Genomic DNA, 25,324 nt, shown 5'->3' on the forward strand with positions numbered 1-25,324 from the left:
TGGAGACTATCAGGACCAAACTTCCGGGTTTAACAGCAGACATACAAGCTCACGTCATGTCGCAGATGCAACCCGTTGTGAGCTTGTAAATTGGCGGCGGAACCTCGATGCATACGTTTGCGCAATGCACTATGGGGCGTTGGAAACTCGTGGATATAATATATACTGCTCAAAGAAATTAAGGGAACAAAATGTTCACTTAATTCTTTGAGCAGTACTACAGTATATACTATACTCAAATAAATTCAAATAAATTAAGGGAACATTTTGTTCCCTTCATTTCTTTGAGCAGTATATATGTATACAAATTAAGGAAACAAACACATTATTATTATTTTATTTTTTCTCCCTTTTCTCAATTCAAATGAGCTGTCTTGAGAAAACATGCATACACCTAGCATAAACATTAACAGAAAGTATGTAGTCTAGTACTTACCACTGTCCATTTGAAATACAAACAGTAACAAGACAGCAGATCACCACTGCCCCTTAGTGGCGGACAGTTGAAAATCACATGACATGCATGACATCCCTGACATGCCTGATCTGGGCAAATTGCCCCAGGAAATGTGACAAGGTCAACCAGAGATGACGGTAATCACTTGTCCTTTTCTCACACGTGCTGATGTACGCATTGTGTCCATATGTACGTGAATAAAAAACTTCAAAATAAAAGGAATGCAGCTTTAGTCCATGCATGAGGTAAAATTAGAAAATATGTTTATTTTGTAATTTGCCATTAACCCTACAAGGGCGGGTCAGAGTGAACCAAAGGGCCGCATACGGCCCCCGGGCCGCACAATGCCCAGGACCACCCCAACACAACTAAAGTACCATGCATAGTAGTACATAAGAACCGCAGGAATACATAAGCAACGGAGGGTGAGAGAAATCTTGTCCGGTTGATCCGGTCTGTCTCCCAAGCCTCCGTACTCTGCATGATTTAGATCCGTATACGGACCCTTACGGACAACTCCCAACTGGACGGACTGAACGCACAAGATGTATCCATAGCAAGAAGTACCCACGGCCGCCGTTATAAAACATAGGCGCAGTAGTGATGAAAATTACTTTAACTCTGCTCTAACAGCGGTTCTCAAACTGTGTGTCCCAATAATAAATATATATTTTATCAAGAAACGGAAAAAGGTCGTTACACAACCACTTGAAGAGGATGCCTCGACTCCTCACTCATCACGCATCAACAGTCATCACCTGGCACAGACAGCGAGGCACACAAGTCACAAGAAGAGATGATGATGCATCATGCGGCTCATTTATTACTTGGGAATTATGTTCAATATATGAGCGGGTGTGTACGTGTGTTTTGTTATAATTACTCCGGGTCCGCATCCATGTGGTTAAATTTGTACCCTCGCGGAGTTGCATTTACAATTTTACCACGATAACGTTACCGACAGACAGCAGATCCAGACCAGACTACTAGTAAGACATAGTCAGGTCCACTATGTATTTTTGTTGGATTTTTTTGGAGATTAGTAAAACTATACATTTCTGGAATCTTCAGACCATGGGGAATCCAAAAATCTTTGTTTGCATTTGCACAGACACCTGCAAAGCCGCCATTTTGGACGTTCAAAATGGCCGACATAAAATACATAATTTGTGCTATCTTGGCTTCTAGACAACCTAGAAACTTAATTAAACATGACAATCCTATGTTTTCTGGGTCAAGGAATCGACTGAGTAAATGATGGGTGTAAAATGTTCCGGACCCCCACCCCCTTTCTTGGGGTTATCTATTTTGGGACCTCCCAGAACAGTACGCTAGCCAGTTAATTACTTTTTCATAATATTAGAGTTTTGTAGGTTTTAAAACATCCTGAGTTGATTCATTAGACTTTTAAAGCAGCCAGAATAACCGTTCTGACTTTAGGTTGGGGTCTTTCCTCACCTGGGACCCCCTAGACAGACCCATGAGCCTATCACAGTAATCGCTCTGCTCCTGCTCCAGAACAGTGTTAAATTAGATCATAATTGAAGCATAACAGTTGTTGTAGCTGGGCTCTGAAAACAAAAATGAGTAAGCAAAATACCAGAGGTCTTCCTCAGGGGGTCCGGGACCCTTGGGGGGTCCTCATAGTTACTACAGGGGGCCCACCAAATCTTAATGGGAAAGGATTTTCTTTTTTATGTATGTTTTTATGTATCCTGGGTTTATGTATTGTACTTCGATGATTTATTAGTATTCTCAGTATTATTTAAACACATTTTGTGTTAGACAGTTATGGTTGACAGGTGTTACTGCAGGGATTAAGGTATTGCAACTTTTCACTTTGGGTGTGCAGACTAACGTGTCCATTTATTGCACTGCACTCACACTGACAAAACACACACGCGCGCGCGCACACACACACACACACACACACACACACACACACACACACACACACACACACACACACACACACACACACACACACACACACACACACCTCTTTGTTAATCGTCACCCCAAAACCCTCACCCTATCCTCTTAAATTGCTCATGGTCAATTATGCCCAAAGAGATTCACTAAAATACTGTACATGTCCTCCCTAATTTGCAAGACATATGTGTCTCCACCATAGCATTTGCAGGGAGGAGTGCAACCTGCTTTGCAGCCAAATTTGATGGGCTCAAGTACTGCCTTTGGAGCAGGGAGGGCAAGACACCTGACTGGAACATTCCCTCCACTCTCTAAATGCCATCTATTTTCTTCGATTGATCGAAGCTTGGGACAATTTGTCAGGTATGACAAAGTAGGCATCATAATACGATACCTTCATCAAGGGACATGATTTTGTGGAAGTGCAGCCACATATTCAAGCAAGTTCAAGTTATTGGATGTCACAAATGTCAAGGGTTCCTTGGCCTACATGATTTTCCTGGTGCTGGCTGGGGAAGAGAATTTTGTTGGACCTTCCAAAAAGACATGGGTCAATGCCTACTTGAAGCCTGGTGATGATGACCAAGTCATTAACCACTTCAAGGACCTTAACACATTGACCGCCATTTTAACATACCTCCGTACTCCCACCTGCCATTCGTCTCCATAGACTTCCATGTAATTGGGTGTGCACGGATCATGCACACCCATGCCTAGATAATGCACCACGTGTGTCCACATTGCTCACAGCTTTCAAACAAAAAAATCCGAATGGAAATCCGTTCAGGCATTCATGAGATAACAGTCACTATGTTTAACAAAGATGGCTGCCAAAATGGCTGCCATGCTTGAAAGATGGGGTTGCTATGGGGGTTAAACATGCAATTTCGCGATTGCTATCATGCCTACTCCATTTTTGGGGGTCAAATTTTTTTTTTTTTTTTTAATTCTCGGGACTATCGGGCCTGGCGGGGAAAGACATTGGAATAATCTCGGGACTATCGGGCCTGGCAGGGAATGAGTTAAAGGGTTCCATTCCTCCTGAGCTTATTATTGGTGAGCTTCCATCAACATTGCAGTCATTGGAGCATTTTGCATGCCATGTTTACAGTTCAAAAGGTCCAACAACCCTGCGATTACTCAGATGGGAACTATTTCTGTCAAAGAACTGAGGGTGAGATGCTACCTCCAACTCGTGCTGCACTGCTACCACATCCGTGCCAACTATGTCACAATGCAGGATAAATCATACCTGACAAATTGCCCTGAGCTTCCACCAATCAAAGAAAATAGATGGAATTCAGAGAGTGGAGGGTATTTTCCAGTCAGGTGTCTTGCCCTCCCTGCTCCAAATCCAGTACTTGAGCTCATCAAATATGGCTGCAAGGGACGGTGCAGCTGCTCAAGTAACCTGCCTTTCACTCCATGGTGGAGACTGTGTCAACACTATTAGGTTGGACATTGAAGATGACAATGATGAAGACAATAGATCCTGCATGTCTGAAATGACTGCATTGTAGTGAATATTTTTGGGCATAATTGACCATGGGCTCTTTAAGAGGATAGGGTGAGGGTTTTGGGGTGACAATAACAAAGAGGTGTGTATGTGTGTGTGTGTTGTGTTGTCAGTGTGAGTGCAGTGCAATAAATGGACACGTTAGTCTGCACAAGTGAGAAGTTGCAATACTTTCATTATGTCAAATTCTGGGTCTGGCCCTTGCCCTTCCCCTGTTCTACCACACTTTGCTCGCACCCTCCCCTCCTGTGAACCTGATTGTCAATCTGAACTCCTCCCGGCTTCACAGCTGTGAGCTGTTGCCGGATTACTAGTACCTAGTTGTCCTTTTATGGTTCCCCTGGCATCACAGGGATCTCCTTATATGGGCATAAAGGGGATTTGGTTCCCCTGACATCACAGTGATGTCAGAGCGGGATGCCAGAGTGTGAGAGTCAATCAACAAAAACGTGTTACCCGTCCAGACAGACAGATAGATACGGTCAAGATGTGACGGTTCTGATAGTAAACTGTGACCTATGGTCGCAAACTGCGACCTATGGCCGCAATAAACCCAGGATACATAAAAACATTCCAAGTTTCAGTTTCAAATGTGAAAAAAAAAAGATCCCATCAAGATTGGCGGGCCCCCTGTAGTAACTCTGAGGACCCAGCAGGGGTCCCGGACCCCCTGTGGAAGACCCCTGGTATTTGCTACTACTCATTTTTGTTTTCAGAGCCCAGCTACAACAACTTTTATGCTTCAATTATGATCTAATTTAACATTGTTCTGGAGCAGTAGCAGAGCGATTACTGAGACAGACCCCTAGACAGGGGTCTGTCTAGGGGGTCCCAGGTGAGGAAAGACCCCAACCAAAAGTCAGAAAGGTTATTCTGGCTGCTTTAAAAGTCTAATAAATGAACTTGGGATGTTTTAAAACCTACAAAACAACTCTAATATTATGAAAATCGGACATTAACTGGCTAGCGTACTGTTCTGGGAGGTCCCAAAATAGATAACCCCCAGAAAGGGGGTGGGGGTCCAGAACATTTTACATCCATCATTCATTCATTCGATTCCCTGACCCAGAAAACATAGGATTAGCATGTTTAATTACAATTCTAGGTTGTCTAGAAGCCAAGATAGCACAAATTGTGTATTTTATGTCGGCCATTTTGAACGTCCAAAATGGAGGCTTTGCAGGTGTCTGTGCAAATGCAAACAAAGATTTTTGGATTCCCCATGCTCTGAAGATTCCAAAAATGTATAGTTTTACAAATCTCCAAAAAAATCAAACGAATAAACCTTTATTAACATAGCGAACCTGACTAACACCTGAGGGTGGAATGCGACCTCATGGTGACATGCTTCTTGACTATCTGGCCAACCACAGCGTTTCTCTGACGATTCTAGTTGTTATCATTCTGGGGGGAGTTTGTTCATGTTTTTGTGAGGGTATCAACCCTAGGAGACACCGGGAGAACATGCAAACTCCACACAGAAAGGCCAACCCCACCTAGGGTGTGAGCGATAGGGCCTAAACATGGAGATGTGGAGAACACTATATATGGAGATAGTCCAGTCCATCATGTCATATGGGACTACCGTCATAGACAGTAGCCATTGTTAGGCCGGAGTCAATGGCTGTCTGTCTGACTGTCTGTACAGGAAGTGATGTCACATGACATACTTTTTATGCCCATATGAGTCATTCTGTACCACATCTCCATGTTTAGGCCAAACAGGTTCGCTCCATTTCTCCATGTATAGGTCCAAATGACCAACATCGAGCTTGACAAGGAGGATACCGCACATTGTACCTCATCCACCCTTTCTTCTCTCTCCTTTTGGTATCTTTATCCTCCTTCTCCTTTTTTTCTCTTTTATTCTTCTCTTTTTTTCACAGCCGCCCCCATATTTACTTTAGAAAATATATATTAAATTCTAAGAACGTTTCGAGTACCAGTTTGATACAAGAGCGAATAAGTGCTACACTTCTGGAATCCTGTGCGTCGACTTAAAGTCGGATCCAGGCCTAATAACTTTATCTAGCCGCCCCCGTTGCCACCTCCTTTTCTTTTCTGAGACACATTGTACCTCATCCACCCTTTCTTCTCTCTCCTTTTGGTATCTTTATCCTCCTCCTCCTTTTTTTGTCTTTCTTAGTCTTGTGTATCCTTCTCTTTTGGCTACTGTCTATGACGGTAGTCCCATATGACATGATGGACTGGACTATCTCCATATATAGTGTTATCCACATTTCGTGTAGCCGCCCCGCACAGGAAGTGATGTCACAACTCGCTGACATCACACTGACATCACAGAGGTTACGGAAGGAAGGACACTCAAGCGACACGGTTTTTCAGAGTATATGCGACCTTCGGTCGCAATTACCACGTATTTATACCAAACATCACGGCTGGTCAAAAAAGAAATCTGTGGTTCTACATATTTTGGCTAAATGCTTCGGGTTTTACACGTGTGAGAACCACCTTCATGTGGCGCGCGGCCTCAACGGGAGCAGAATTGGAGCAGGGAGCGGGTCGGCACATAAATAACGTGCATGTCTACTATGCATGGCGACGTATTTACCGTACGTAGTTTCTCACATGGAAATGGAAAGTAATAAATAATAATAAATAGTGCAATCAGAAAGGGTAAGGGAAAAACAGACTTTCCAATTTTTTTTATAAACGATAACGAAACAATAAACAATCCAAAGCAAATGGCAGATAAATTTAATAAATACTTCTCGAATGTGGGATACAATCTGGCAAAAGAGATCGTGGAGCCAACACATACGAAAGGTACAGATAATCTAATTGAACATAATTATAATTCCATATACATTAGTGAGGTTAATGAAACAGAAATACTTGAATTAGTACATCAGCTTAAGGATAAAAAATCGTCTGATTGGACTGAAATTAATATATCACTAGAAAATATTGTTCCTTCGAAACAATTGTGGGCTCGCTTCAAGCCAGAAAACAATGGCTATAAAAGTACAAAATGTCAAGATCGCAGGCAGTGCTCTCTTTGACGTTACTGACGTCAAAGATAAGTCCATTTTGTTCAAAAAATGTGTTGTGCAAAAGTTGACCCGCTGGTGGCGCTATAACATGCCAATGTAAGAAGGGTGGTATCTGTTCCTTGAACTATTGGGAATGTGCTTGCAAGATTTCACGCACATTGCAGGCTGTGTTCATGATTTGAGGTGTTTTTGGCTTTGGCCACTTTATCGCTGCTTGCAGCTATATTTATTATTATTATTATTATTTTGTGTGTGTGCACTTCATAGGCATATTAGATAAAGGTATTTAGATTGTGTGTAGAATGTTTCATGCAAATTGCAAAAAAAATCCTAACGGGTTTAAGTAAATCTACTTAGTTACTTTACACCACTGTGTACACAGTAAAATCCTTACTCTCTCATAGAGTTAAATGAACACTGAGGATGTTACTGTGTAGCAGTAACTATTTGTTGTCTTTAGTCTGCTGTTCTGCGTTGGTTTAATCTTGATTGGTTTTGGGAGGGCAGTGGTGGCCATTGTTCCAGGGCTCGTATCCAGTTTGAAATCACATTCTTTGTTCTGAATGTGTAAATGTTATTTATAGTAAAGGCCGGAAAGCAGTTCATATAGATTGTACACCGTGACAGAGACATGCTGGGCCCCTGATTCAGCCCGGGAAAAAGAGTTGGAGAGGCCCTCATTGTGCACTGTGCAGAGAGAGAGATCTCTCTATAGCGCTGCTGCTACTTTGCCATTTCAGATCATGACAAGTGATGCCAATAACATGAGTTATATTTCATCGTTGTCGGGTGGAAACCTTGTATGTCCAAAACCGTTTGTTTTGGATTGTTTTTATTTATTTGTTGGCCGCCCAGCCCCCAAAATGGAACGAAGGCCTGCACATACTGATACAATAGCATGCCTAAGATCTTAAAAATAAATTGCAGACCTCCCTAAAAACCTTGGTGGATGATCCTTTATCTCCAACCCAGAACTCAAGTCCTCCCTGTGTATTGTATTAGCCTTGGTGGCAGAGAAAGTTACACAAAGTTGCACACTTATCCAAATGTATGCCAGCTAGTCCTAGACCACAGATTTACATCTAGGACCAAAATGGAAATAAGCTATGTTTTCTGGTCGATAAAAAGTTAATCAATCAAATATTAAAGGGCCACTTCACCTCTGGGACAACCCTATCTTATTGTATTGTTGTTTGGGACACGATCAACACAATCTTGAGTTATTTTTTGTGTTCAATCTGTGTTTTTAGATATTTTAGTATTTCAGCATGACTAGTGATGCATTTTTCATCATCAGTGATGCGTTTTGCCTCATAGGATTGTGTCCCAAACAACAATAAAATAAGATCTGGTTGTCTCAGAGGCGAAGTGGCCCTTTAAAGTAAATGACCATGTTACAGCTAGAAAATAAGTCCCCTCTGATGTGAATTTCTACATGTGGCTGGTAAAAGACCATGCTGTGAATATGATGGACTGCTAATATGTCAGTGACATAATGTCTAACAAGTCAACAGGCACCACTGAAACACAAGGCTCCTTGAACAAACAATGAATACGTGCGAAAGACTGAATGTCTTGACTTACCCTCCACGTTCCCAGGCCCAACACAGGCATCTTTGCTCCTGTGTTGAGCGTGACAGACGGTGCTTGTAAAAACTGGGATTTAAAGATGCCAGAGAGAGAGAGAGAGAGAGAGAGAGAGAGAGAGAGAGAGGATTGCCAACTACTTATGTAGTCAATAGTGGTCAACAGAATAGTGGGACGGGTCTGTGTGTGATTGATTAGTCATAGTCAGTCTCTCCTGCCATAAAGCCGGCAACCAGGGAGGGACATGACTCGGCACTTTTTAGGGTCGTATATCTCAGTTATTGAATCTGTAGAGGCATTGTTTGAATCATGGTTATATAATGCTGACTTTTATTAATTTTGTAAGACTAGCCCTTACCCGTTCAAAGATATGAGCTCCAAAATGATGTGCAGTGTGTGGGTTATGGGATGTGCACTGTGCATACAGTATATGAGGGATGGAAAGTAACTTTAACTGGTGCTTGCATGATAATATGTAGGAGCATCAATGTAAGAAATACCCATTTCGTTTACCGTAAGTGAACTGTAACAAGAAGTGGAAACTGTACACAACTATAGGCCTAGTAGTGTTTTTTGTTGTTTGTTTGTTTTTTGGAGCTGTGTGAAACACAGGCTCCCTATACGTGGCTGTGTGGGTCTGTCTGTCTGTCTGTGTGTGTGTCTGTGTGTATGTAGCCTGAACTTCCTAAACTTCGGCACGCTACTAGTCCCACAGTTTTGCCACCACACACTCGCGCCATATGTCAAATCGACCGGCTTACTCGGGAATCGTGGGCTAGTAACTTGCTAAGAGAAAGGTTCAATAGTTTAATTGATATTAATTTATTAGTGAATTAATTTTCCCCATTGACTTATAATGGGAATCGCAAAAACTCACATTCAATTATTTGTCTCTCGCAAACCATAGGGGCTAGAGTTTCAAGACTTGGAGAGGAGGTTCATAATGATTTCAAGGATTAAATAAAAAATAATTGTGTCATTTGGCCACATGGTGGCGCCATAACACCCCACTTTACGTTTTGGCCTGTAACTCTTGAACCGTAGGTCGGAAAATTAAAAATATTTTTTCCCTGGATTCCTTGGGTCACGACGCATCTCCCCATATAGGCCACGCCCATTTGCGCCATGTTAGATTTTCCGCCATCTTGAATTTTCTCCAAAACACACTTTTTGCTCCTTTTCCTACATATTTTCTTCAAATGTCACAAAAATCGGTACACATGATCCACACACACACACACACACACACACACACACACACACACACACACACACACAGCTCCACTTCACACGGGTGTGATTTTTGTTTTCAGGGGAGCCCCTTGGCCTAGCGGTCCAGACGAATACCACCGCGGGTTCGAGTCCCGATCCCGACGGCCTTTGCTGCATGTCACTCCCCATCTCTCTCCCTGTTTACTGTCAACCTACTGTACTATCAATAAAGGCAAAAAAAAGGTTCAATAGCCTGCATGAAAATGTAAAATTAAACACACAAGAAACAAAGTTGAGGTTTGATTCATTTTAGCCTATATTTATCTCATAAATATGCTACTATACTTACATTATTATGAATACATTCTTTTTGATTAAAGGAATGCTTGTCCCCCACATGAAGCTCAGACCCATGGCTGATGGCTCAAGCCTCCCACAGAACACTGAGCAGCAGTGGTGTTTATCCTTTTATCCTGACCTTGTATCAGTGAACTGTAGCCTACTGTGTCCTGTACATTTTCCTACGCAAACCTCTAATAAAGTCTTCAATCAATCAATCAAATCAAGTTGGCTCCAGCTGACACACATCACAGTCACAGAGTGATGGAAATGTAAAATCATATTCCATATTGATGAACAGTTTTCCCCAACCATAATAAAGTACTCCACACAATGAATGAGACCACACCGGAGAATATGCGTTTTTTGGTGAAGTTTAGTCAGAGTTCAAAGTACTGTACAAGTACAGTAGAGCAAAATCACCCATCGTAGCTCTGAGTACAAAGCATAATGATTCACAGATATATGGAGTTTACAGAATACATTAGTCACATTCTGATTGGACAATTAAACATAACATGGATGGGATGTTGTTGTGACTGAGTCTCCTGGACTCAGAAGCCAAGGATGTAGAATGTTTTGGCTTTCCATTATCCCGTGTCCTGGACACTTTGACATTTCGCTGGTCAATCTTTCTGTCCCTGGAGTGGGGCAGATTCTCGTCTCGTGCATTAGTTATCAGATCAAAACATCATGGCATTGACTTTTAACACTGAGAATGATATCTATACCATGTTAAACAACAATAACATATTTTACTATCACAGAGGCTGGCATGTTTATTGTTTACCTCGGATAATGTTGTGAATTTTGGTCTAGACTCCTGGTCCGCATATAACCATAGGCCTACACTACACGTGATCATTAAATAGCTCTGCAAACTGCACAATCCCAATAACGTTTAATCCATGACTACTTTAACATTTACTTACAAATATAAACTATTACATAATAAAACAGAGTGGAAAAGATCTGGAAATACGTACAGCTTCCGTCAATATTGTTCAATCAACTGAGGACGTCCGGTCGTGGACAAGGTGAACGAATGGAATGGGGCTTTTAAGAGCAGGTGACATCATTTTGTAGGCAGAGGAGAACTCTGCCCTCAGAGCATTTTCTGTCCCTCGCTATTTGAACAGATCCGAGACAAAAATAACGACTAAAGTATAATTCTAACACTTTCCTTTCAACAACAAAGAGAAGAAAAATGTGTAAATAGTAAAAATAGTAAAAAGATTCACGGAAACATGGGGGCAGAAATTCTCCTCTGCCTACAAAATGTGTCTTACTTAACAGCCCCATGGACTAGTAGGCCTACTTAAGATTGTTTGTCAGCAGAGGTAATACTAATGAAGAGAAACTGTTTCATGCTGTGTTCATTGTGGGATTATTTTTTCAACGTGTTTTCTTTTGCATGAAATGTTGATTAATGGTGACCTCTACAGGCGATCAGGGTGAACGAGCATGAGAAACAATTCTGTGTGCAGTGGTGGAAAGTTAGCCTATTATTTTCACAGAATAAAAGGTTTCATGCATGATTCCTAGATGGGCTTTGATATTATTAATTATTGATATAAATATTTTTGGAGATTCTTTAGTTTAGTGGCACCAGTAAACCACGCCCACTGTGAAGAATCTGAAAATGAAAGTTCTCCACCCTATTCAACTTTCTGTTATGAAGATGTATTGTGGTGTGTTGAAGGACTGCACACGTTGCCTTTACCACGTCGGGAAAGGAAGGTATAGCCCACAGCACAACCTTTTAGACCTACTTTTGCTCAAAAGACGACTAAAATCTCACAATGGCAAAAATCAACCCTCGTCTGAAGAGTGTGTTCACTTCCTACAATTTACTTTTTTCGGTGAGTAAATGTTTGGTTCTCCAAAACCTATATGGAAATACGGTAAATACCCAGTGTAGGAAGTGCTCACATTTCATAATCTATTTCAACTAGGTGCGCACCAAGCTATTTCCATAGGCCTATTCAGTGTTGTTGGGCAGTAGGCAAACTTATTACTTAGTAGACCTAAGACTGTTATGTAATGTTATTACTTTGCCAAAACATTAGGCTATTATACCATTATCCTACTACGTTAAAAAAATGTTTAAAATGTCAAGAGAGATTGCTTCTTTATTTTATAGCCTTTGTGGTTGATTGTTGAATTTTATTATTATTATTATTACTTTTTCCTTTTTCCCCCAAGGAACTGGCTAAACAACACTTTACTATTTGTTTTCTTTTCTCTCTCTCTCTCTTTTTTGCAGGTGGGGGGGGGGGCAAACGTTATATGTAGGATATATTACTCTTGATTCCAAGTAATAAATAATATAAATATTACTAATTTTTTAAGGAGTAATATGTAATGAGTATTAACATATTACTCTCCTAATACAGGCCAACACTGTCCATATTTAGCCTATAGGTGTGCAGTCTGTGCACTGTGTGCAGTCTGACTCTGCAGTCAAGCTGGTTAACTACCGTATATGGGCATGCTTTTGGCCACTATAGGGCTGAATATATTATATTGAAACTAGATATCATCTGGGATGTTGCCATAAGTAGCATACTAAGATAATATTGTCTGTGCCCGGTTTTAATCACTCATTTTATAGTAAATTGAAAATAGTGAAAACAGGTGATTTACAAGGGGGAAAAAAGAAGAATAGGCTAATCATCACTTCACTTCATCAGTAATGCATTATGCCTACAATAACTAATATAAGTGGTTAAAGGCAAATCATTGAACAGCTAGTCACGTCCGTTCTGAAAATGGCATCACCTTACAGTAATACTGCCTTTTAGAGCGGCAAAGCCTAGCCCTAGGCCTATATCTTGTTATACTTTTAAAACTGGGAAAGCAAACTGAACTGCATCGAACTAACTCTAGTAGGCTACAACCAATCCCCTGAGTCAACACAACAGCTCACTGGCCGAACATAGAGCATATAAAAACAGGCCTCTTGCGTGTACACTGTAGATGTGTATCGACCTGAAGTTGCCTGAGGACAACAAATAATGATATTGAGATATTGTCCTCTCATGTTTCAGATTGTTGGTGTACTTCTCCTGGTTTTGGGCATGTGGAATGACACCTGGAGACATAAGGACTCAGAGGTAATACACACAGGCAGGGATGGGACGATATGAAAATGTCATGTCACGATTATTGTGACCAAAGAAATTGTGATTTACGATATTATCGCGATAATCAAAATATCCCCATTCCAACATCCATTATCCTGGGGCAGAACATTTACCAAAAATCTACAAGCTCACAACGCATCTACAAGATCTACAAGCTCACAACGCGAGCTTGTAGATCTTGGGCAATTCTTTGGCAAAGAGATTTGGTAGTGAGTGAAAAAAAGACGATCAAGTACGATATTTCCTGGTCCATTTTTACCAATTATAGCGGTTTAAATGGTACTGGATATGCAGCTCGGCAAATAAAAGGTGAATTGATCCCAGTGCATGACGGAGGATAATTTCACGATCAATTTTATTCTCCACAATACGATTATTATTTTTTAAAAAATCACGATAAACGATAATAACGACATCCCATCCCTACACACAGCTCCCTTTTCCACCAAAAGGACTTTGGTTCTAGAACTGGTTCCGTTCTAGATTCGTGGAACCTCTGTGCTTTCACGGAACCGGCGGCCAAATCTTTTGGTTCCAGTTCCGTGTCAACTTTTAGGGTTCTGAACCAATTAATTTTCAGTGGAAACACTCTGAACTGGTTCTATAATAGGCATGAAAAAGAACTGAACCGGTTCAACCCCGGTGAGAAGCATTGGGGGCCACAGTGGCCCGCATTCATCAAACATAATAAAAGAAAAGGGTAATTCCAACCCCTTCAATGCAATTCTCTGCATTTATCAATTTGTAGTCGGTTAGTGGCCGGTGTTCATTGTCAACTCTCAGACCGGAAATGTTTTTCAGTGTAGGCTTGTGAAACATGCTGTTCACTTAAAATTCTATTTTGACCACACCACATACAACCCGAACATAATTAGGTATTTCCACATATTCTCAATTTATTATCTGGGTTAACGGGTAACAATCATTGAAAGCAATTTAAGATCAAGCTATTAAAAACAATGTAACACATTTACAATGTTTACAATGTTATATAGAGGAAGCTGGCTAACCATGCAACTTCCCTATTTCTAAACCTTCACTTCCCCATTTTCATATTGTTACATGTCAAGGGGGCAATGATATACAGGTACAAGCCAGTGGTAAACAGTGGAACTGGGGAACTGAAGTTGGTTGCCCCTGACTAGCTTACATGCTTATGCAACTATATGTAATTGGCTGTATTGCCTCGGAGCCGTGCTACCAAGTTTGGTGACTCCATGATCTTTCCTCTTGCTCCACCCTTGGCTAAACTTGCACACATGGCAGATTGCTATGAAACGTTTTGGGTGCATTTGACTGCATGTCTGCATTCATGCTCAGTTGGAAGATAAACCTACATATTTGAGTCCCATAGCTATCCTGGCCATAATAGCGTCACACCCAGCCCAAAATATCAACATTTGATGCAAGATATCTCATAACCGAATCTATCGAAACGATTCTGAGATGAACCCTGCGGTTTGTGGTGGCCCGTTGCTTTTTCTCTAGCACAACACCAATTTCTAGTTGCTAATGGGGCTTTTTATTACTATTACTGGTCTTTGACATAATAGAGGATAGGCATGGTCAGCATCTTGTGTGGTGGAAAAACTGGTACGGGTATTTAAGCAACTTTATACCAGCCAACTTTGTACAACTTAAAATGTCACTATCTCATTCTATTTAGAACGGGTACACATTATTGTGTATCATTATTTTATGCTTTAACTACTGAAAAATAGCAGATATACAAGCTCACAGCGCGGCACCGAGTGCAGCGCTGCAAGCTTGTAGATCTGCTATTTTTGAAAAATCGTGAAAATTAGAATTTTGACCCGATTCTATAAGTGTCTTTTGAATCCTTCTAAGATTTTTTTGAAAAACCTATGTTTCTATGTCAGCAATCTGGCTCACCATCGTCAAAGAAAAAGGTCCCTTTCACTTAACTGGAGCTCAGTTATTAGTCTGTTCTTGAGAGACTACTATGTCAGTGGTGCTCAAACTCTTTCGTGTGAAGGACCCCCAAAATGATATTTATTTGGCCACGGACCCCCATCTCAAAATATTTAGTTCCAGGGACCACCCAGAAGCAAAATTTGAGTTTCAAACGTTCGCTTTGAAAATACATATATTCAAAAATGTGCACACATTTTCACAACTTTTTCAAAAATAGCAGATCTACAAGCACTCGGTGCCACGCTGCAAGCTTGTATATCTGCTATTTTTCACTGGTTAAAGCATTCAATAATTCTAGGCCTAAATGGGTTATATATCTCTATATCTCTGTATGAAGTGGGCCGTCTACAAGTTGTCTCTCTCTCTCTCTCTTTCTGTAGTTGGTCCGTGAAGTATGCCTCCTCTTCCTGTACATGATGGGTACTCTCACCTTGACCTTCTCTCTTCTGGGAGCCTATGGTGCTCACAACGAGAACAAGGTGGCCCTCGTCATGGTGAGTCCAAGCTGTTTCATACACAAGCACACAGGCAGGGGCGTCAATTGGGTATGGCAGGGGTATGCAGCTGCCATACCCTGGGTCCAGGGGGGAAAATAAAAGTTACTTTTAAATATAAATCCATGAATGTCTCTTTGTCTGTCTGGTCTAGTTATTATGTTGTTAAATTACAGTAAAATAACTACAAATGCAAAATGTTACAAAATGGTCACTTTAACAAGGTATTATAATTATATTCTCCACACTTTTATTCTCCCCATCTTGATAAAATGGTATATTCCCAAGTTCTGCAGGTCAGCTGCACAGGTGCAGTGCATTATTGTTAATTGTGGCACGTTTACTAACATGCCAAGTTTAGCTGCACTTGAACAACCATTCCAGGCTGCCATATTCAGCCCAAGAAACCGTAGAAACGGGGGAAAAAATAGAATGTACTTCTTAAAATAAATGTATCATGCCTGTTGCTATGCTAAGGTATAGCAACATGAATGGTGTCTTGCACGCGCGCCGTTGCCATACCTTAGCTTTTTCTGAACTGATGCCACTGCACACAGGCACACATATTCAGAGTTCAGACGCATGCATGCACGATGAGAATCCTGACTGCAGTCTGTTGACTAGTGATTTGAGGGACAATTAATCGTCATGTAAAATGTCATAATCGTGACAGCCCTACTAGCAACAGAGTGCAGTAGACCTTTCTGTCTAAAACAGAGTCTGTAGACCTACTCTGTACGGCAGCATGTAGGCCAACAGAAACATAGTTGTAGTGGTGCTATTGAAGAGCAAAAAAAAGTAATGTAAATATGGTAATCAAAAAGTATACATAAGTGAACTCAACTGCAACTTTGCACAATACCAGTCTAATCTTATATTTTTCTTTACATCAATGTGCTGTGAAAACCAAAGCAAACTGTCCTAAAATGACACTGTGGGCTCTATTTTCATTCCCCTTACCTCTAAACCTTTTTGACATTTTTTACTATTGTGAAAAAATCATTTTTTTTTATATTTCAAATTGCCGATCTACAAGCTCACAACGTGTCGATGTAGATCGGCTATTTGAAGTACTTTAAAATGTTTTTCAAAATAGTAAAAAGAAAAAAAGAAAAGAAAAGAAGTTTAGGGACAAGTGGTAAGGCATGGACGAAAATATAGCTGTGTATCTACGACCCCACTTTAGAACAAATTCTTCATTTGTTGATTGAGGGTTTGCAGCAGCAAACATACGGACGTTTCGGCCCAGTAGGCCTTCCTCAGTTACACGCTGAGGAAGGCCCACTGCTGCTGAGTATAAACCTTCAATAAACAAATGAAGAATTTGTTCTAAAGTGAGTGCTGGTGTCCTTGTTCTAAAGTTCATTGTTTGCCTGAACTGTGCACCATAGTCTAGTACAGGCCAGGGTTCCCCAATAGGCGGCCTGTGGGCCATTTGTGGCCCGCGGGAGGCTACTGTCTGGTCCCCACCGACCACAGTAATAATGGTGGTATAAGAGCAGCAACAACACTAGTATATCGCCGTTGTCGGGTGGAAACCTTGTATGTCCAAAACCGTTTGTTTTGTATCTATCGTCTAAAAAATGTACTAAACTAGTGAAAACAGCCGATCTACAAGCACACAACGCCTCGCATCGCGAGGCGTTGTGTGCTTGTAGATCTGCTGTTTTCACTAGTTTTGTCACTTTTGTGCGATGGTCTTGTATGATGAAGCAGGGCTTTGCTTTACCAAAAAACATACACATTTGAAACTTGGAGATACAAGGTTTCTGCTCGACAGTGACGATATCTGAACTGTCGCTGGAGTAGAGGGAACCCCACCGTCGCTCCCTGCAATGTTGTGGCCCTCGGCTTGGTAACCTAGACATAATTCGGCCCTTGGGGAAAACTAATTGGGGAACCCTGGTCTATTGTTGAACTACTTTTTGAAGTATCTCCAACCCCTCCACCTCCATCCCTTTCTCCATCCAGTTCTTGGTGTGTATGATCACTGGAAGCATCGTAACGCTGAGTACTGGAGTCTCCGCTGCTGTTGCTCGTCCTCAGGTGTGATGTTCTCATGATTAACAAGTAGCAACGCCAATGTTTCACGCTTACACTTAATGTAGAGTTAATCACTTAAAACTCTCATTTATAATTGGTTATACAGTGTCACTTGCCGGAAATAACAGATTTGCAAGCAATTCTTCATACAACAAAGTATAAATTACATATACGTTTAACAGCCAACCGATCTGAATACAACAAATCTGATCTAAGGTACTGTCGTGGAATTCCGATCAATGTGGTGCAGTAGATTAGAGTTTATCATGATTGATTATGTGTGACGTTATAGAGTAGATCATGTATTCATTGATTATATTAATATCTAGGTCAGTATGATGATACTAATACTTGATAGGAGTCGAGAGGTCTTTAGTAGGCCTCAGTACTATTGTTTTGGTAAAGCCTATCTTGTTATGGTACAGCTTGTTCCAGAGGCCTTGAAGCCACACATTATAACTCTAGTGTCGGACCATTCTTCTTGGCAGAACTCTTTTACCACTGTCCAGAGTGTTAAAATTGTACTTCTGTCCATGATATCATGTTATATAAACTTGACCACACCACCACCTAATATAATTGTCTTGTCTGCTAATTTTCTCATGATTATTGATTGATCTGAATTCCACCACAGTGGCAATTAGGAGACCAGACAATATTCCAGGTGGTGATGGTTATGCTTTATGTAAATGATCATGGGGAGAAGTACAATAACACTCATGTCAGTGGTACAGTAGTTCTGCCAGGAGGCACAAGTCAGAGATCACAGTTATACTGTAGCTGCGTCAAGGACGAGATGAACCATAACAAGATAGGCTGTACCAAAACAACAGCTATCAGGCCTAATGGAGACATTTACACTCTTACAAGGTACCAAATATCATAATGTATTGTAGAAGTATTATAAGTGATGGTAACATATAAATATTATATATATATATATGTATATATGCAGCTATATAATTTCTTCCTTAGTACTTAATTGTGTTTCTGTCAGGATCGTTTTAATGATATCTTAAAACAACTATCGTTTCCTGTCGTAGAAGTGTTAGAACTAACGCGATGCTGTGTGTGTGTGTGTGTGTGTGTGTGTGTGTGTGTGTGTGTGTGTGTGTGTGTGTGTGTGTGTGTGTGTGTGTGTGTGTGTGCGCGTGTGTGCGTGCGTGCGTGCGTGCGTGCGTGTGTGTGTGTGCTTGTGTAGATTGTGGAGCAGATGAAAGACGTGTTGAAAATATCTGGGCCAAACAAGGATTTTGTGTACTCCGTGCAGAAGACGGTAAGACAGACTTTACACACATGCATGCATGCATAGGGGCTATCATCGGCTTCCCAGCTCTAAAGCCAGGGAACAAAATGGCACCGTGGTTCAGTGCACAACAAGGACATTGTGTTGACATTATATGTCTCCAATTCTTGAAAAGATGCTAAAGGAAGATGAGATTTTTCCTGGGCAAATTTGCCAGGGACCAGAAACTCCAGGCTAAAATCCTATAGAGCAGACTGCTGGAGTTGTTTAGTATAGCTGCACTCTAGGACAGTGGTTCTCAACCTTTTCAGGCCGCCACCCCCAAAATAATCATATTTGAATTGGGGACCCCCCCCCCCCCCACCACCACCACCCTGACAAGCACTAAGAGTTGAGGAATTACATTTTGTACAACAGTTCTATTGTGAAAATGGCTGATCTACATGCTCACAAGGCGTTGTGAGCATGTAGATTGGCTATTTTCACAATTTCTGCCTCTAATATTTGACAATTTGGTTAGGTATTAAAAAGTCCTAAATTGTTGCTTTAGAAATGTGTAGATACCCTCTGTCTATACACTTAAACTTCATGTTGGTTTGTTTACTGTTGAGTGAGAAAACAATTCACATTAATTAAGCTAATCATCTGGGGACCCCCCAAAATAATTTGGCCCACAGGTTGAGAACCACTGCTCTAGGAGAATAAAAACTAAAGTCAGGGCCTATGCCGTATCCAATAGAGGTCAATTCCCAAACTTAGCCCGTGACCCAAAAGAAAACAGCAGATCTGTCACAACGCGGTGCTAACAGCTATTTTCACTACTTCTTAAACATTTGTTTTCTAATTTATGTGATTTCTTAGATATTTATTTTATTTATTCATGAAATTATTAGAAAAGGCATTTTTTTTATTATTGTGAAAAATTTAGCTTTTTTGGGAATGTATTTTGAAAATGTTTTGAAATAATAATAATTAAAAACAAAATGTAGGAAAACAAAATTTAAGGGACCAATATAAATGTGTCCAAAATCCACAAATGGGTCCCGACCCAATGCTTGGGAACCACTGACATAGATGTTTATGTTGATCGCATGACGGAGCCTTCTTGTTTCTTTTTCTTTTTGCAGAGAAGACGCTGTAGGCGTGCAGCACATTTCCTTTATAAAAGGCACCTAGTGTGAATAGGACCTAAAAACACCATCACCTATTCTGGGGCCAATTCACCAGAAATATATATTAGGAAAGCAGCTCATTGGGCTGGGGTACTTTAAAAAGAAAAGAAGGTTGGGGCCATTTTTAGTATGCAGTGTTTTCCGTGTTGAATAACATGTTTCCTTGAAATGCTGTGAAATGGTGTGCAACGGCCTTGGAGGTTTGCATGTTTTGTTCGTTTTGTGGATGTGTCAGCTGTCAGAGAGGTGTTACCCAATCAGCAGAGAGTCACCACTAGCCCCGGGATCCAGGCATTTCAAAGAGAAAAGCCTGGGCTAGCGCCCAACAAAAGACATATATGTGTATTTTGGTTGTTACTATGTAGCACTGTGCAATGACACTTTCATAAACATTTATCCACAAGTTTCCGCGTGAGTTTACTGGAGACCATCGGGACCAAACTTCCGGGTTTAACAGCAGACATACAAGCTCACGTCGCGTCGCAGATGCAACCCGTTGTGAGCTTGTAAATCGGCGCCGGAAGCTCGGTACAGACGTCTGCGCAATGCACTATGGGGCGTTGGAAACTCGTGGATACTCTACTCTTCTCCTATATTTAATGATCAATGTCACAACGTTATATCACAAAAGGGGATCTGCAATGATGATAATACTCAAAAATAATTAGCTCATGTAACAAAAGTCTCAATGGTAAGAAGTGGATTATCCTTCACCTGAAATGTTTGCCTTTCAGCAAAGAATGCTGGGCTTCTCTGCTGCCACATAGTTGCAAGACTTGAGTAACACAAACAGGTGGTTCAACGCAACACTGTTTCCGTTTAAATAAACGGAAACGGTGCCTCGTGTGAAACCGATGTTTCCACAACAATTCACCATCTGACATTTCCTGTTCTCAGTAAATGAGTCTTAAACCAGTAAACCACATGCATGCACACACACATGCACACGCACGCACGCACACACACACACACACACACACACACACACACGCACGCACACACGCACGCACACACACACACACGCACACACGCACACAGGCACACAGGCACACACGCATGCAGGCATGAATTCAAAGCCAGACTACTATTAACTTAAGAATATCTCAAGGATGAAAAAGTATTCACAGGTCTCAGATCTTTACACTCGTAAGCCATCTGTCAAGTAATTGATTACAAAATACTATTGTTGAAGTAGCATTGAATGGTTTCAGGTCAAAATACATTTCTGACGTTGTGCGACATCATGAATCATTCAGACCTCTCAAGTCGTCTGGGACAGGTCTGCAGCGTTCAGTAACCATCCAACTGATACAGAAGCACAAATACATGCACAAACAGCCTGTACATATAAAAGTATCAGAGCCGCCAGCTAAGAGTAGAAATGTGGCTTCCACCACTCTGACAACTGCTACCACAACTTGTTATTCTTTCAGATCAGTTTCACACGCGTGTCCTGCTTTCTTTTAATCATATTTGGGTCAAATAAAAAAAGAGTGTCTTGACGGAAACAATTTCTACAACAAACACGTGAACCACAAGCACATACAGTAAACAGCATTCACTCAGGGTTAAACTTTTAATTTAATGTCATGTTTTTTGATGTCCCTCATAAATGTCTCAATGTCTGAAAGGGTTTTATTTGTCAGCGGTGTCTTTGTTAACCCATTTAGAACGGGTACACATTATTGTGTATCATTATTTTATGCTTTAACTATTGAAAAATAGCAGATATACAAGCTCACAGCGCGGCACCGAGTGCCGCGCTGCGAGCTTGTAGATCTGCTATTTTTGAAAAATCGTGAAAATTAGAATTTTGACCCGATTCTATAAGTGTCTTTTGAATCCTTCTATGTCAGCAATCTGGCCAGCCATCGTCAAAGAAAAGGTCCTTTTCTCTTAAATGGAGCTCAGTTAGTTTGTTCTTGAGAGACTACTATGTCAGTGGTTCTCAAACATTTTCATGTGAAGGACCCCCAAAATTGTATTTATATGGCCACGGACCCGCATCTCAAAATATTTAGTTCCAGGGACCACCCAGAAGCAAAATTTGAGTTACAAACGTTCGCTTTGAAAATACATATATTCAAAGATTTGCACACATTTTCACAACTTTTTCCAAAATAGCAGATCTACAAGCTCGCAGCGCGGCACTCGGTGCCGCGCTGTGAGCTTGTATATCTGCTATTTTTCACTGGTTAAAGCATTCTATAATTCTAGGCTTAACTAATGCAGAGAGAGGGCACACACTTTGTCCACCGTCTGCAGCCAGAAATGACAAAGTGCCCTAAGGTCCCCCGCCTATCTGTTTGTCTTCCTTTAGCTCCACTGCTGTGGTCTGTTCTCCTACAAGGACTGGGGGAATCAAATCCCAGACTCCTGCCTGTGTAAAGCTCAGGAGATGGAGGGGCGGTTATGCACAACCGCCACGGTGAGTACGCGTCTACACACACAACAAACATATCATGCATACGACTGTAGGCCTACATGTAGTGGGTTTCATTGTAACTTTACGAGGTGATATACCACCAAAATGTGGAAAGCCTTACCGAAGGCCATAAAGGAGTGTGGATCACTAGCATCCTTTAAAATTGCCCTGAAAAACCACTTACAGGCAGCAGCCGTTCGCAACTGGTAAAAAAAACTAACCTAGCCCAACCCTACCCTCCCCTGCCCCTTCTTTGTATATACTTAGACTTACTGTTTTCCTTTTTTTGTTCTCTCATTTTATTTTTCTTTACATATCTACTGCATAGTACTGTGTTCTATTCGTCTGTCATTCAATGTCATATGAGATACTTTAATGGTTTCCTGTGGAAATAAGCTTAGTCTTTTCATGGATCTCCTTTTAGTAGACCTTGTACCAGTGAACTGTACCGTCATGAAACTGTACCTTTTCCTATGCAAACTTCTAATAAAGTCTTCAATCAATCAATCAATCAATCAATCAATCAATCAAAACAAGCTAGTGTTTGACTTCATATTAGTTCATATGAGCAGTAATCACTATGGTTCTGTGCATGCATGCGTTGCACTGATTCCCACATGAACTGCAAACATACTCTGATGCTTATTTATGCATTTGTCTATGCATGCAGCACACATTTTTATGTGAGTCCACAAATGACTACCTACTGGGAGTAAAAAAAAATAACAGTGTTAGACAAATAAATCTGAAAACACAAATTGACATGAATCCAAAATACAATGATAACTGTGCTGTCAGACAATGAAACTATGGAATCTATGAAAAGCTTGTGGGGGTGCCTGCTTCATCTCTCTCTCAACTAAGGGTTCCTTGACCTGAAAACGTTGAAGACCCCTGCCTTAGGTGTTCATTAACCACTTGAACCGTCAATACTTAATTGACCTTTCACTCTGTACTTGGTCTGCTCTTTTTCCCTCTCTGCACCAAACCTCTTTGCCAAAAATAGCCGATCTATACAAGCTCACAACGCCTCGTGCTGCGAGGCATTGTGAGCTTGTAGATCTGATAATTTTGGCTAAACCTCTCAGAATATGGACGCTAAGTGGTTAATATAAAAAAGGAGAAAAAAAGGTTTCTATCGCACAAAGATTTGGAGGACCCCCTGTAGTAACTCTGAGGACCCCATAGGGGTCCCGGACCCCCTGACCCCTGTGGTTAATGTATGTTATCTAATATTATAATTTATATGTGCAAAGTAACTAGTAACTAAAGTTCTCAAATAAATGTAGTGAAGTAAAAGTACAATATTTGGATCCGAGATGTAGTGGAGTAGAAGTAAAAGTATTGGAAATTGGAAATACTCAAGTAATGTACAGATACCTAAAAATTGTTCTTATGTATAGTACTTAAAGGAGGACTTCACCACTTTTCAACCTGTCTTCATATAGGTCCTCACTAATGTTCATAATAAAATAGCACAATTCTTTTCTACTCAGTCTGGGTCTCATAGGAGAGCTGTCAAATCCTTCCACCGGTGACATCATCGTTTGACAGATTTATTTTAAACAATATTTTTGAAAAAGAAGAAAAAAAAGTTTTATTTTTATTATCACGAGAACAATGGCTTCCACTTTAACATTGCAACTTTTCAGGAATAGAAAGTCTGCAGTTTCTATTAGCTTGCATTTCCCATTGATGATGTCACCGGTGGAAGGATTTGACCCACCCACAGCTCTCCTATGAGACCCAGACTGAGTAGAAAAAGATTGTGATATTTTATCATGAACATTAGTGAAGACCTATTATATGAAGATTGGTTGAAAAGTGGTGAAGTCCTCCTTTAAGTAAATGTACGTACCGGTAGTTACTTTACACCACTGGGCCTCGCTAATCCCCTTGCAAAGGTTCAAAAGGATCATTGTAGATGAACTTGCGCATACTTGTACTTGTACAGATGTCTAAGCCTCTATTAGGACTTTATTATCCTACCTGTGCTACTTACAGTATCCTAAGGATCATAGGTTGTCTCTCATGTTGCATAAAGTGTATCACTTTGGAGATTTTTATATGTTTTTTTTTCTGTGTATCATGGATGTACTACTGTTGTTTTGTTGTGTATTGTATGTACAGCGGAGATGTGACATTTTAATCTGCCTCTTGGCCAGTTCCCACTTGAAAAAGAGATCTTGTCTCGATGTGTTTTTAAAAAAGGTTGCTAGATAGTGATGACCTGCATCTTTCCTTTCCAGTCATACGGCCAGAAGACCAAGACCATCTACCCACAGGTCAGTCTCTCTGAGTGCAATTACAAAAAAAAATATTCAAATCATCGATTCCTCCTCCCTCTCAGCCCCTATTCAAATGATCTGAGGTTATCTAAAAAAAAAGCCAAATATCATATTATGTGGGGATTCAGAACGCATGGTCTTCATTGTGTCCCTCAGCCCTGCTTCCCCATCCTTGAGAGCTACTTGAACGTGTTTGTTGACTACATCCTGGGCGTGTCCTTCACCCTGGCTATCATGGCGGTGAGTTACTTACAAACAGTCTTTTCTCAAACTTTCACATTTCAAGGTCTCCCCTTAACTCTGACAGTGAACAAATGGAACCAAATGACCTGCATTTGTATACTGTCAGAGTTTAGCTTTAGGGGAATCTGAATGGACCATTTAGGATGGTCCATTTAGGGCCCCCCCCCACCCTCCACCATAACTCCCCTCCCTCCCGACATGCACTACCCAGCTCGGATTTTAAGCCATGATGATCATCTGTGGGCCAAGAAAGCACCTTTCTAAAACGACTAGTT

At 40.9% G+C, this 25,324-nt stretch overlaps 1 protein-coding gene across 1 annotated transcript in view; it reads left to right on the forward strand.

Moving 5' to 3' along the window:
* Positions 1-11,782: 11,782 nt before the first annotated feature.
* Positions 11,783-25,324, forward strand: part of LOC308309117 (tetraspanin-8-like) — a 14,922-nt gene continuing 1,380 nt past the window's right edge. The window contains exons 1-8 of the mRNA XM_080754590.1: positions 11,783-11,919; positions 13,108-13,173; positions 15,519-15,632; positions 17,604-17,678; positions 18,877-18,951; positions 22,414-22,521; positions 24,768-24,803; positions 24,963-25,046. Of these exons, the coding sequence (XP_080610716.1) occupies positions 11,860-11,919; positions 13,108-13,173; positions 15,519-15,632; positions 17,604-17,678; positions 18,877-18,951; positions 22,414-22,521; positions 24,768-24,803; positions 24,963-25,046 (618 nt within the window). The 5' untranslated portion in view covers positions 11,783-11,859. The remainder of the gene's footprint in view (positions 11,920-13,107; positions 13,174-15,518; positions 15,633-17,603; positions 17,679-18,876; positions 18,952-22,413; positions 22,522-24,767; positions 24,804-24,962; positions 25,047-25,324) is intronic.

The sequence above is a fragment of the Nannobrachium achirus genome, assembly GCF_963921795.1.
Source record: "Nannobrachium achirus genome assembly, chromosome: 23".
Taxonomy (NCBI): domain Eukaryota; kingdom Metazoa; phylum Chordata; class Actinopteri; order Myctophiformes; family Myctophidae; genus Nannobrachium; species Nannobrachium achirus.